At 38.7% G+C, this 14,182-nt stretch overlaps 2 protein-coding genes across 6 annotated transcripts in view; both read right to left on the bottom strand.

Annotated features, from left to right (window-relative positions):
• Positions 1–60: 60 nt before the first annotated feature.
• pask (PAS domain containing serine/threonine kinase) lies at positions 61–12,004 on the bottom strand. 5 transcript variants are annotated; one of them, XR_009266977.1, is made up of 21 exons: positions 11,744–12,004; positions 11,429–11,616; positions 10,325–10,542; positions 10,011–10,178; positions 9,691–9,828; positions 9,088–9,219; positions 8,822–8,981; positions 8,318–8,502; positions 7,136–7,247; positions 6,942–7,043; positions 6,585–6,759; positions 5,033–5,976; positions 4,082–4,257; positions 3,720–3,875; positions 3,360–3,485; positions 2,479–2,613; positions 2,201–2,400; positions 1,575–1,708; positions 970–1,113; positions 677–880; positions 61–575 (listed from the first exon to the last, which is right to left on the bottom strand). XR_009266977.1 is itself a non-coding variant. In XM_058751484.1 (21 exons), exons 2-21 carry the CDS (start codon positions 11,604–11,606, stop codon positions 545–547), a joined length of 3,789 nt encoding a protein of 1,262 aa, XP_058607467.1. In that variant the 5' UTR covers positions 11,607–11,616; positions 11,744–12,004; the 3' UTR covers positions 62–544. The 5 variants fall into 5 exon arrangements, 4 of the variants coding, with proteins under 4 accessions (XP_058607493.1, XP_058607467.1, XP_058607475.1 ...); XM_058751484.1 differs by having other exon boundaries at positions 62–575; positions 677–851; XM_058751492.1 differs by having other exon boundaries at positions 62–575; positions 677–851; positions 10,325–10,544; positions 11,434–11,616.
• A 354-nt stretch (positions 12,005–12,358) lies between these two features.
• The window catches only part of kcnab1b (potassium voltage-gated channel subfamily A regulatory beta subunit 1b), a 37,953-nt gene continuing 36,129 nt past the window's right edge, over positions 12,359–14,182 (bottom strand). The window contains 2 exon segments of the mRNA XM_058762343.1: positions 12,359–13,394; positions 13,881–13,969. Coding sequence (XP_058618326.1) covers positions 13,305–13,394; positions 13,881–13,969 — 179 coding nt within the window. The 3' untranslated portion in view covers positions 12,359–13,304.

Here is a 14,182-nt window from a genome sequence, read left to right as displayed (position 1 = left end):
CGGAAGACGAAACAAAAGTGATTATAAATGTAAATATTTTATTGAAGAATTCCATTGATATTAACATTTGATAGAGGCTTTACAAAGCCTGTGTACAATGTGAAAAAAAAACCAGAGTTACCAAAAGCAAACTTAAATTATGCCAATAACAATTTATTCAGAGGATAAATATCGAAATGTTAAAAATAATTAAAATATTTATAACTTAAAAGGTTAAAAATCAAACTAAAATTCTTTTAAAGCTTTGAAGGCCTAATAACATATCTTGACGCTCAGGTGACCCTCATCCAGGTCTAGTGCACGTGCCATGTTTTAACAGGACAATCCTGGTGCTCAACACCATAGTATTACAACAAACAGCAAGCACATTCCACATCTCAGAATGCAATGTTTTAAAAACTCCATGAAAGGTAAAAAAACAATACACTGATAAATACACTCCAATTCCTTCACCAAACACAGATATAAAGCTGTTTCTTAGCAACACAGATGGCTTCCATTCCCAGTCACACTTTCCTTTTGCTCTTTGGACGGACTGGTATCATCAAGGAGGAAAGCGGCAGGTGGACAGAGTTCTGCAGAGATTGTGTGCATTAGTGTTCATGGTGACATTAGATGTAATGTCATAATTAGTTGAGCAAAACGCATTAGCGTTTCTTTCACAACAGTTCCTCACTCGTCGGTGAGATATTTCAGCAGCTCGCACTGCAGTGCCGCCATTGTTCTCCTCTGCTCCTCATCCTCATCCTCCTCATCTTCTAAAGGAGTGTCCTCAGACGTGTTTTCGGGGTCCAGGTAGAGGATGTCTGCCTGGTGCACACACGAGTTGGGCTCCACATGTTCTGTGGATTCTGAGATAAAGTATATGATGTACGAAGCTCTGCATCATTTGAGTTAAAGAAAAAGGTGTTTGAGCTGAATATTATAATCATTTTGGTGGATGAAATAACCTAAAACCAATTCTCTTACCGTTGCTGGAGGGGAAGACCTCTCCCCATGAGTACTCTGCTAGATTTATGGGTTGCTGAATCCACTGCGACTCCAAGAGCTCCTCTAGAGTCATTCTCTGATCAACCACTGGGTGCAAAAGACCAGCCAACAGTGCATACAACTCTAAAACAAGAACAAAGTAACAGGTTAAACAGTAATAAACAGTGTTTTTGCAAGTTTTATTTTAAAAAGTAAATGTCCTAAGTCTTATTTTCTGAGAAATTGTTCAAAAAGAACTCGTGATTAAAATGAGAACAAATATCTGCCAATAGGCTCAGAAATTCAACTTAATTTAAAGGGAAACAAGTATTCTTTGACAGATATTGTGTCCTATTTTAAGCATAAACTCAAAAACAAGACTTCATATCTTCATTTTGCATCAAGTAAATGCATCTTGATTTAGACAGACGTACTGGTAAATAAGCCAAAAACAATGAGGAAGATATAAAATTTTTGCTCCAATTAAGACCTTTTTAATGCCTTCATTTGTGGAAGGGAGAATTGAGACACTTAAGACCCACAGAAACCCTGAATAAAGCCAAATTAGTATAAAAGCCATCCAGTCAGTCTTCATGGCTGCAAACCTGTAGATATCTGGCATGGAGGGTTGATTCGGGCCTTCAGGGTTTCCTCCACACTGCAAAATGGGTTTTCACTGAAGAGTAGGGTATACAAGAGCACTCCTAGAGACCACAACTCCAGCTCTGGACCCTCGTACCTACATCCAAAAAAAAAAGAAAGAAGTTTCATATTTAACCTGTAAATGCAAGTATAATGCTTTCTTGCATTCACCTGACATTCTCCTACAAAGGCTTAGAGTCAACATAAAAATTGCATTTAACAAACTTTAATTGTGATGTTGCATGTTTCTAAGTTGAACTGGGTATTCAAACCCATTTCAATATCCAAACAGGATTTATGAAACCTGAGTGAATAAAAAAAAAAGTTAAGTCACTACATTTTTATTGAGGGAAAATAAAGAAAGACCTGCTCTGATAAATCGTGAACATGAAATGTTCAAGGTGGCAATCAGTGGTAATCTCAGTCATACTGTAGTTAATGTGTTGCTTATTTTATATACATGAATGTATAACCTTTATGTAACCCTTCGTAGACCCTTAACTACTTGATCCTATCCTGTGTTTTGACCTCATCAATCTCAGACGCACAGATGGAACCGAGACTGGCTGTGAGATGTTTCAGTACGTACGGGTTTCCCTGAAGCACCTCTGGGGAGCAGTACTCCAGAGTGCCACAGAAGGTGTAGAAGAGCTTTCCGGGTTCCAGCAGGGCAGCAGAGCCAAAGTCGATCAGCCGGACGTGGAATTTAGAGTTTATGATGATATTTTCATCCTTTATGTCCCTGTGGAGCACTCTTTTGCCACGCAGGTAACTCACTGCGGCTACCAACTAAGTACAGAAATATACAGATATACATCAGAAAAGTGATCCAATTACAACATCAACAGTTCTCAGCCTGTTTCTCACCTGTCTGAAGATGTAGCTTGCCAGAGGCTCGTCCAGTCTCGGCTGCATGTCGATAAACTCAAACAGGTCAAGCCCATCCCCGTGTTTCTCCATGACCATTTGGAAGAATCTCTCATTCTCAAACACCTCCAGCACCTGCAGCAAAAAAGTAATACACTCATAAACACCAATAGTTAACATACGATCACTAGCATTTTGACAACGCTATAACTATAAGTTTATTTTTCCAAATGTTTGGGGTTAGTGTTTTTGTATTCTCTTAAGCTTACCAAGGCTGCTTTGATTAAGTTATTTGATCAGAAATATAGTAAAACGGTAATATTGTGAAAAATTATTACAATTTAAAAATGACCATTTTCTGTTTTAATTTTTTAATATGCAATTTATTCCTGTGATGGCAAAGCTGAATTTTCAGCAGCCACCAGTCCACTTGATCACATGATCATTCAGAAATCATTCTAATATGCTGATTTAATAACAGTGTGATTTTCCAGGATTCTTTGATGAACTGAAAGTTCAAAAGAGCAGCATTTATTTGAAATAGAAATATTTTGTAACATTTATAAATCTCATTGCCTTCAATTTAATGCATCCTTGCTGAATAAAAGTATCAATTAAAAAAAAAAAAAATATATATATATATATCCGACTCCAAACATTTGCAGTGTACTGTATTTTTAAATGAGATAAATAGTACAGTAAAAATGTAGTTTAAAAGGTTTTAAAGCATGTGAACGGATTGAAATGGACATTCCAACAGCAACATTTGCATTTAGGGAACCTAATGGCCAAATTGTTTTTTTAAGAGGCTGTTGCATCATTTAATTTGGCAACAAATATTTAAAATATTAATATGAACTCAAACAGTTCTCTCAATGTACCTTCACAATATTGGGGTGTTGCAGGCGAACCAGTATGGCCACTTCTTGACTGACCCGGCCCAGATCAGGATCATCCACCCAGCATTCACTCACCACTGCACTTTTCCTAATAAACTTCACAACCACCTGAAATTGAAGTGAGATAATAAATTCAACATCTCTTTACCAGCTCATATAATTGTCCATAAAAGACTGGATACACCCTACAACAATGATACTGACTCAGTGTGTAAACATGCTCTCTTAAGAACCCTGACCAAGGTTTGAACAACTGACGTCACCGTTATCAAGTTATTATCTCGCAACCGGATGAATATGAGTGCATGAACAGCAGTGAGTGCAGAAAAGAGTGTCACTGACTTCCTGTGCATCTATCCTTCTTGCAGCGAGCCAGACAAAACCAAAGGCTCCTTTTCCAATGGAGCGCAGCGGACGATAGTCTTCTTCAAAGTAACCCTCACACGCTCCGGACTGCTCCAAGTCCACAGAAGAGCGCAAGGCGTCTGAACGAACTGCCTAAATGAGGAAGAAAGGAAGGTTGCTGCTTTATCTTACATGCAGATATGAAAGTTAATAGTCCACTTTGTATGTATGAGTTACTTTGTTCAAAATATCTCCTTGTGTGTTCCACAGAAGAAAGAAATGCATACATGTTTGGAACAACATTTTTGGGTGGACTCTCCCTTTAAAGAGCTCAGTTTTAATGCATTTAGGCAGATCACCTCAGCGAGACTGCAGGCAAAGGCCTCCTGTTCTGGGGCTCCTGTCCTCACTGTGGGAGACATTGTGCTCTGTGGCGCCTCCTGGTGGTGGAGCAGGAGATGATTCCCACTCAGCCACAGACAGACCAGAGAGCTGCCGCTGGACAGGGACACCAAGCGTACATCACACTGCACCTCTACACAGAGTGAGAAAGAGACACTGAAAATTACCACTTTATCAGTTGCCTTCATGCACTGGAACATCAGAAATGTACAGAAGAAAAGATGGATGGTGTTTTTGAGACCCGGCATACAGAAAGAGTACACAGTTTGAAATGGAAAAATTAAGTACAGTAAGAGATAAAGTACAGTCATTATCACAAAATAAACCCAGACAAGGGTCTTGGATCACCCCGAAGGGGTTTATTTTGCAATAATGACTACAATATCAAGCTTATTACACAGCTACTTGCCAAATAAATAAATGGATATAAAATGTTGATTTGGAGTTAAAATTATTTTATCATTTCACTGGTGGATTACCTTAAAGGGACAGTTCACCCAAAATTAACATTCTGTCTTTTAATCACAGTCATGTTTCATGTCCTTTCTTCTATGGAACATTAAAGATGATATTTTGCAAAATATCACAGTGTCCATATAATGGAGCTCAATGGGCTCCTATGCTGTTTGGTTCCCAAAATGTTTCAAAATATCTTCTCTTGAGTTGAAGTAAGTCATAAGGTTTGGTAAAATTATGAAAAATTTAATTTGTCCCTTTTAAGTTTCCACTAGGAAAAATTAACCACTACAAAGTAGAAAACAATGAACCTTGCAACAAAAGTTAGCCAACTACATGTTTAGCTACAATTCCTCCATTTTAAAGGTCTTTACAATAATAACCATCCCTTATATAATCTGATACAAAATGGCCATTACTGGTCCCTGTATAATTACAACAGGTTGACATACCGATTGGTGTTCCGTCTCTGTTGTAGCAGGTCACATGAATCCTGCCCTCTGGAATGGAAGAGTTCGCCTTCACCTTCTTAGGAGTGGAGGTGGCAGGAATGTCGCCTGGCAACAGAATTCTACCCTTCCGGAGATCCAGAACATGGCCGACAGCATGTTCCGAAAAGGAATTCCACTGTTCTCGAAGTTTGGTTACATGATTTTTTGGCAGTTTCTCTAGAGTTTTCTGCCGAGGGCATGTTTGTTGTTCTTGCTCTTGTGGTGATGGGGCAGGTTTTTGCGTTGTCTCTTGCTCTGGACAGATTTGAGCTTCTGCTTCAGGGTCGGATTCCACAACGAAGGGTGAAGGGGTTCGAAGGAGCTCAGCGGTGTCACATGAGGTAAGCGAATGGTTAAGATCTGCAGAGGCGTTTGGGATCTCAACACTGTCATTCAGGTCCATCTCTGACATGGCATGAACAATGACATCTCCGTTAGAATTCAAATCCAGAAAGGTGCTGCCCGATTCTGCTAGCTGACGTCCCTGCTGAGACTCATCTAACTTTTCAGGACCAGAGCCGCCCACAAGCCGCTCGCAGAACCCAGACGATGACCCACTGCCCAGGGAAATCACCTCAAAGCTGGAATCCTGAAGCTGAGCTTTCTCTGAACACTGGCAGGCCTTTGTGGGAGGTTTTGAATTTGGCACAGAGTCACAGGACTTTACTGGAGCTTCTGTACGGTCTGAGTTCGGGACCTTGGAGGCATCTCGCCCAGCGAAGAGCTGCTCTGACGGGCCACAATGAGGAGAGACAGTAGTGGAGAGGCAGGTTTTGTGGACTTCCTGGGACTCCACCAGAGTAAAGGTCTGTAGCAGAGCGGTGGTGGAGTTGGCAGAGTCAGACTCAGATACTCGAGCAGTCACATCCACAATTTGCTCACAAAGCTCTGTAGTGTCATCCAACCTGAGAACAACAGAGAATGAAGAATGATGATAGATAATGACAACCTGCACTTGTCATCAGTTTTCTTTTTTCTGTACCATCTATATTGCCAAGGTAACATTTCTCATTTCCATTTAGTTGATGTACTAAAATAAATACAACTAATAAAATATATATATATATATATATATATATATATACACATATATCTCTCCATCCATCTCTCTATATCTATATATGAACAGAACAAATGACTAATTAATAAAATTTGAACCAAAATTGAAACGGAAAGGGAAGATACATAAAAATAAAAAGTGAAAATATTAATAAAAACTAGAATAATATCTCAATGATACTAAAACAACACTGCTATAACATGCTTTATGAACAAAAAGACAAAAACTTTTGGGTTAAGTGGGAGGAAAAATGTACAAATAATATGCCCATTAATTTGCAATAATTAAATTGCAAATTATAAGCAACAATATATTCCATATATTTTATAATTTAAATAATATTTTAAAAAATTCTGACATCCTGAAATGCAATTTACTCTTAAACTGTGCATTTTAATAAAGAAAGAAAAAAGAAAAAAAAATGAAATGAGAGGATTTAGTGGAGTATCTAACCCATTCAGTGGTGTGGAGGTGACAGCAGGTGAGGTCATGGTTGATAGGACACTGTTCTCCTTCTCCAGTTTAGTGCTTGTCCCAGTGAAGATCCTCTTCCCTTTCCCAAGACCTGCTCTCCTACGCATGGCTAGATGCACCATCACACTGTCACCAGCAAGCACTGTGTTTGGATCTGCACATATCATTCAATTAGCCATAAATCAAGTTACGGCATGCAAAAATAAATAAATAAAAATAAAAACCTGTTGTTACAAAAATAAATACAACAAAAAAATTAAATTATTAAGTGACAGCAATATAATATAATATAATACAATACATTATATGTGTGGAGCAATAAGAGAAGGAACTCACTACATGTCTCCTGTTGATCTTCCTTAGTTGTGAGCATATCAGTAGAGAGGGTTAGAACATCAGTAGGGCAACAGCTAGCACTAGCAGAACATCCACAGGGGTCTGAGAAGTAGGCAGACAGGAAGTGAGGGGACGTTAGCACAGCATCACAAGCTAAAGTGTGTGTATCTTTAAAGCACATCATATCTCTGTACCGGTGCATCTGTCAGAGGGGCTGGATGGATCATGTGGATGAGATGTAGGGTGGCCACTTCGGTCCGCAGCACGAACTCGCTCATAAAATGCCGGTATCAGATATGTGACATTCTACACACAGATGCACAGGCCTGCTTTTAGCATGTAAACTAGCTTGGAAACATTGGATTCAATGTTATCGTTAACTAAAACTATTATCATATTTTTGTTAATTGAAATAAAAACAAATATAATAAAAATAATTTAAATATTTTAAACTTTGAAACAAAAGCACTAAAAAATTACATTAAAATAAACTGAAAAAACTAATTGAAAATATTAATAAAAACTATAACAGTACATCAATAATACTCAAATAACAATGGTTGGACTAGATAAATCAAAGTGGATCAACTAAAACTTTTCATTAAAAGAGAGTTATACAAACGTAACAAATCCCAACGGAATGTTTCATAGCAGAAGTTCAACCTGAAACAGTTCTACTCCGCCATCATTGAATCCGTCCTCTGCACTTCAATAACTGTCTGGTTCAGCTCAGCTACCAAATCTGACCTCAGAAGACTACAGAGGGTAGTCAGGACTGCTGAGCGAATCATTGGTACAACCCTCCCCACTCTCCAAGAACTGGGGCCCGTTCTTCGTACGTCGCTCATTACATCCGAGATCAAATGACACATCCAAGATGATATCATCACGCTAATCATGATCTGGCTAATTCGTTTCTTCGAATGCACCTATTGTTGATGATTAATATGATTAACACTCCCTCTTTGAACTGTTGCCGTCTGGTCGACGCTACAGAGCTCCAGAAGGGCCAGGCACAGGAACAGTTTCTTACCTCAGGCAATCCATCTCATGAACACTTGACAATAATTGTGGAACACACAACACTATGTATACACTTAATTATCTAACACACATACTTAGTCTACACTTCAAACTTGCACATAATATACCTGTACATACAAAACTGTCTACTGTATACCTGTACTGTACATACAATTCTCAATTTGTATATTGTCATTCCTTATTTACATGTTCTATTTTTATTCTTTTATTATCTGTGTTTTTGTTCTGTCACTGTCATTCTGTTGCACTGTGGAAGCTTCTGTCACAAAAACAAATTCCTCGTATGTGTAAACATACCTGGCAATAAAGCTCATTCTGATTCTGATCTGTACCTTTCCGAGCAGCTGACTGCTGTTATATCCGAGCAGCAGAGAGCTGAAGGGGTTGTTGAGACTGTGAATGGTGCCGTTGGGCAGGAGCGTCAGGAGGCAGCTACTGGGAGCAAACACACACACTGACCCAGAGTACAGCACATCTGCGCTGGGGGACAGGACACCACCCGCCCCTGATTTACCACCTGCAGGACAAGAGTACACTGCAATGATCACACTGAAATCAATAGCAAATTTTATTTATTACATCAGCAACTAAGCTAATTAGATTGGACAAATACCAAGAAACTCAATGAAAACAGATTTCCTTCATGCCAGAGCAAATATTGGAAAGTCACTTTAACTAGTGGCTCTGGGCTATAAATGAATTCCCACAGATACAGAAATATGATTCAGTTAGGAAATCTGCACATTTTTATTTTCGATGTCACTGTGACTTTAGTCTGTTGAAGCAACTATGAGTTATAAAACTGCATGCACTGCAGTGAAAGGGTGAGGACTGACCTGAAGGAGTTTGGTTGGTCTGTCGTGAAGGTTCTGGATGTGCTGATCCTTTAATCTGCAGCGGTGATCTTCCACAGGAAACAGCAGCCTGCAGACGGACACATGCTGGCACCACCAAACCAGACATGGCCTGCACATGCACTCTCTGAACACGCAACACCTGAAACACAAAGGTAAAGAAACAAGCTATGTGAAGGTGCACAGTAGACTATCATATACATTTATGAATTGAAATAAAGCTAAAAAAAAAAAAAAAACATTGTGACCTTGGGAGTCCTGCAATGGAAGGGGATCTGTAGTGACGGCATCAGAGACATGATTGACAGGCCAGTCATCTCTTCAGCAGTGTGGTAACCATAAAGATGGGCCAAAGTGGAGTCACAACTAAGGATTCCACCCTGAGGAAACAGAAGGAGGAGCTAAAACTTTTCTGGCCAACTGAGCAACAGCTTTACCAACAATTTTCTTTAAAAGGTACACTAGAGTTTAAAAGTTTGGGGTCAGTAAGATTTTCTAAAATGTTTTTGAAAAGGCTGCATTTATTTGATCAAAAACACAATAGAAATATTGGAAAATGTAATTCTAGTTCAAAAACTGTTTTATATATTAATATATTTTAAAAAGTAATTTATTCCCGTTACAGAAAAACTGATTTTTCAGCAGCCATTACTCCAGTTATCGGTGTCACATGATCCTTCAGAATTCATTCTAATATCTTACTGACGCCAAACTTTTGAAATCAGCAGTTAAATTCTGTTGATTTTTATAGTATAATATCAATATAAGCTTAAATTAATCAAATTATGCTTACAAATGCTTAACTTTATACATAAGGTTAACCTTTCAGTGCACAATTAGCTGAGTCTCACATTTTGAGTGAAAGTCACGTGTGCTGTGATTCTCTCCACTCGCTCCAGCAGGAGCTCTGAGATCTGCTGCAGCTGCTCCGGTATCTGAAGCCACACAGACACAGGAAACTCCGCTCCTGTCAAACTCACTGCGCTCACCTGTGGAGAGAAGGATCCAGAGCCATGCTTTAATTAATGATGCTCACATCCAGCACAGGAAAGCAGAGATTAGAGCCATGGACAAAATATGCAGCGTGGAATAAATTAAATATTCATGACTCATGAAATAATTTACTGACAGCTAAGCGAATTGTTGTTTAATTAACCACAGTGTTTCATACCACTTTTGCAGAAATGGCAACTAGCTTTCCATCAGAATCCAGAGTCTCCTCCTTCAGGACTTCCTCTAGTATCTGATTGGCTCTTAGGATAGAAGTCAGCTTCCGGCCGATCAAATCACTGTATCCACACTCAAACAGCTTACAAGCATGTTCATTTGCATCCAAAACCTGTATCAATAAATAATAATAAATAATTTAAATAATCACTCAATAGTTCAAAGAATAGGTGTGCAGCTAAAAGTCCAGACAAAGAATCCCTACTACTAAAATAATGTGGTGTAATGTGGCCTCTGATGAAAACAATCGTCAGATACCTGTAATGTGGTGCAGTTAATGGACAGGATAGCTTTATTTGGGTTGATGGTGAGAGCTGTGCCTCTCTTCTCTGGAGCGGTACACATGAGCTGTCTGAGCAGAGAGCTCTCCATCACTGGAGACCCATGGGCTGATGATGGAGACACAGGGTGGAAGCAATGTAGATCAGAGATCTGAAGATTCCTCATCGCCACTGATGAACTAACATGAGAATCACCTTTCGGAAAAAGAAATTGAGTAAAAATTAATGTTCTGTAAATTAATTACTCGTCATTCTTTTCCAAAACCATTGTAAACTACAGTTCAAAAGATTTTTTTTTTTTTAAAGAATATTTTGTTTGTTTAGAAAGATGCATTAATTTTATAAAACATGACAGTGAAGACTTATTTAATAAAAAAAAAAAAAAGAATGCTGCTCTTTTGAATTTTCCATTCGTTAAATTGAGAAATGTTGAAAAGTTTAAGCATAAAAAAAAAAAAACATTTATTTGAAAAGAACCCTGAAAGAAAGTACCACAGTTTCCACAAAGAACTAAAGAATAACAATTGTTTTCAACATTGATAAGAAATGTATGGCAAACAGCAAGCTTTGCCATCACAGGAATAAATTACTTTTAAAATATATTAAACTAGGAAACCTTTTAATTGCAATAACATTTCACAATAATAACAACATTTAAAAATATTAATAATACAATTACAAAAAATATTCCAACCTCAATTTTGAACAGTAGTGTTTTTTCCCCAAACAGTGAAAGTGAATGAGGCCACCATTCTGTCTTACATATTTTTGTCTTTCAAATAAACACGATAAAACAAAATGAAAGTAACCCAATCACCCGTTTTGGGCAAAGTATTGCAGAAAACAATCTCCTTCAGCAAACACTCTGAAACTCACAGCTGAATAACCATATTTTTAAAACATTTGGCAACAACTTCTTAAGAGATCTCCCTCGTGGTACCATTTTATTGTCAACAACTACTGCTGTATGCTGCATTGTTGTCATTTTCATAAGCTTTATCGTTATTTTATATTATGTAATATTTGGTATCTCTTCAGTGTCCACGCATTGTGGCACAGGTGTGGAAGCTGTCTGGCCCACCTGATGATGATGATGATGATGCGTCCACGCGGCTGAGAGTGCAGTTGCGCGCGGAGGGGAAGGACTGGTTCATGCAGAAGGAGTCAGTCTTCATCACACTGCTGATACTGCAGTCATCATCAGCAACACAAACACTGTCGCCCCTGGGGCTGCTCCTCCGGCCCTGCATCAGCCACATCGTCGATGCGCTTTAAATCAAAGTGGACAGTCACAAATAAGATTCTAACCGACGCCGTTATTGTTTTCCAGACTAGCGAGAAAGCTTTGCTCATATATATCGCATAATACATCATGATTATAAGGAGCGCGACTCACCCAGCACACTGTTCGTTTCAACAACACACTTGCTGTGCTTTCAGTTTACTGCCTGCTGCCTTGGAGACGGAGAGAGATTGTTCCTTCTTTCCTTTTGGACTGCTAGATTAAATAATAAATAACAAAACAAACTCTTGCTTACAAACAAACAGGATTTTTCGATTATCAATAGCCATAAACCGTGTTGGTTCGAAGTATTTGCGTTAAATATGTCACGGCCTACAATGTTTGGCGCGTATGGAATCGAAATAAGTTGACGAGAGGGGAAGAGCCAATGAAAAAACGGAATTTTAAAACTGACAGGGAGTTAATCCAATAGAAAGTCTCAGTGGGCGGGGCTTAATGTATTAAGGGAGGGGTGTAGTCTCTATGGAGAAATAAAGTAATGTTTATGTTACTCAGTATTTTAGCTGTTTCGTGTGACCTAGTTTTTCCCCGTTCAGTCATGGCCTAGTTTTTTTTTTAACTTTTTAAATTAGTTCTGTTTCGTTTTATTTATTTTTTAACTGTAGCCCACACTTTTCAGGTTATTTTGTTTCCAGGCAACTTTTTCTAGCATGTTCTTCAACCAGCAAAATAACACTTAAAAACACTTATTTACAAAACGCCACAAACTGGAGATGCAACATTTTTATTTTAATGTTAAAAGCACTCTGCACAATGCATTAATTAACAGATTCATCATTTTCAAGTCTGTAAACATTTTGACACCATTTGTCATGGACATGAACTAGTTGCTTTTAGTAGTTGTGCATTTCTGTCACTCTCCGGACTCAAGTATGTACTGCTTAGCAGTTCAAAAGTTGCTAAATACAGCAGCAAGCATTTAAATCTTTAACCAGTGTAACTTTAACACTGGATAAGCATTTGAACAAACTAAGTTTCTTTTATAATGTACATTTAAAACAATGGAGAAGTAAGAAATTGACACAAATTGTAGGGTTTACAGAGGAAACATACACAAACAGTCATTTAAAGATGTTAAACTTTTTGGAGAACATTTAAACACACTAACAGCCCACTTTGCTGTTGATGGCTTTTTAATCCAACACATTTTTACCAATGTACACAGTTGAACTCTACATGCTGCTCTGCCATATGTCACAGTTCTTAGTTTGTACATTCTCAGAATGATATGCAGTGCGTTTCCTTATATTATGTTTTATAGACCATAATCAGGGCCATTCATAAGGGCCTGTCATTAGTCCCTTTTCAGAATGGATGTCCGGAGGTCAAGGGTCAAGACCATGTTCACTTTGGCACATATGGGTTATGACAGCTGAATACAAAACCCCACAGACGAGGGAGTCCAGGAGCTTCTGTGCTTCACAGGCAGGTGTGTCTCCACAGAGATCTTAATGCGAGGTTGAGCTCAGGTATAGGTCGAACAGAAGCATGCATAACACTTTAGCATTTCTACTGTAACAGTAACAATGGCTCTCTGCAGGAGAAGTTGACACAGACACACAATGGTGGGAATCACACACTGTGGACACCCGCCCGACACAAGAGGGCTGGCACGGGATCCTGAGTCTCAAGGCTTACAGGTTCACAGAAAGGCCTAGTGATGGTAGTCCTTCTTACTGTGGGGACGGTTACCCAGGATTTTGTCGATGTCCGAGGCCACTTGAGCGGTGATCTTTGGAAGAACCTGTCAGTGAGAATGTAGATCTAATTACTAAAACACATTGGATGAATTAAAATTATCTTAATTTTCGGTTGTTTTAGCTTATTTTAATGCTTGTTTAATCTAAATAGTTTTAAGTCATCTTGAAGCCCCCTTAGAAGTTTTCTGAGGGCCCCCTAGTGGGCCCTGGCTCCCTGGTTGAGAAAGACTATGTCTAAATGCTAGTCCAACCATTTTGTCAAGCTAGAAACTACGCAAAACCATCTTCATCTGAAGCTGGTTTAGTTGGATCTCTTATCAGTGTGTGAAATTTTGCCTTAGCACATAAAAATAACATCAAGCAATATCCCGTTTTTGATGTTTTAAATGTAAATGAACCATGTGAGATTCAGAAGATAGGTGTTAAGAGATAAAAGCACAGAGCCATAGTAGCAGGCCACCAGAGTTTGTGGGATGGCAGTGATTCCACAGTGTGCGAGTGTGTTGGAGATGTTTTGATAAATCTCTTGCCTGTATCGCCCCCAGGTTCTCAGTGAGCTGTGCAGGGTTGGAGGTCCCCAGGAGAACAGAACTCACTCCTTCATTACGGAGGCACCAGGCTACAGAGGAACACAGAGAATAGATTCATGAGGAATCTGTCATTTATTCCTAGATGTATGAAAGTTTCAAGCCAGTGAATCATGGGAATCTCAAATGAGCTGGTAGGATTCTGAACAGGTGCTGCAGTCAAATGCTACTGTAATAACAGTACTGTACTGTACTGTTTCTACAGGGTTTTTTTTAACAGTACAGGCTTTTTTTTTTTTTTTTTA

The sequence above is a fragment of the Onychostoma macrolepis genome, chromosome 02, assembly GCF_012432095.1.
Source record: "Onychostoma macrolepis isolate SWU-2019 chromosome 02, ASM1243209v1, whole genome shotgun sequence".
Lineage (NCBI taxonomy): Eukaryota > Metazoa > Chordata > Actinopteri > Cypriniformes > Cyprinidae > Onychostoma > Onychostoma macrolepis.
This window is presented reverse-complemented; position numbering and strand designations above follow the sequence as displayed.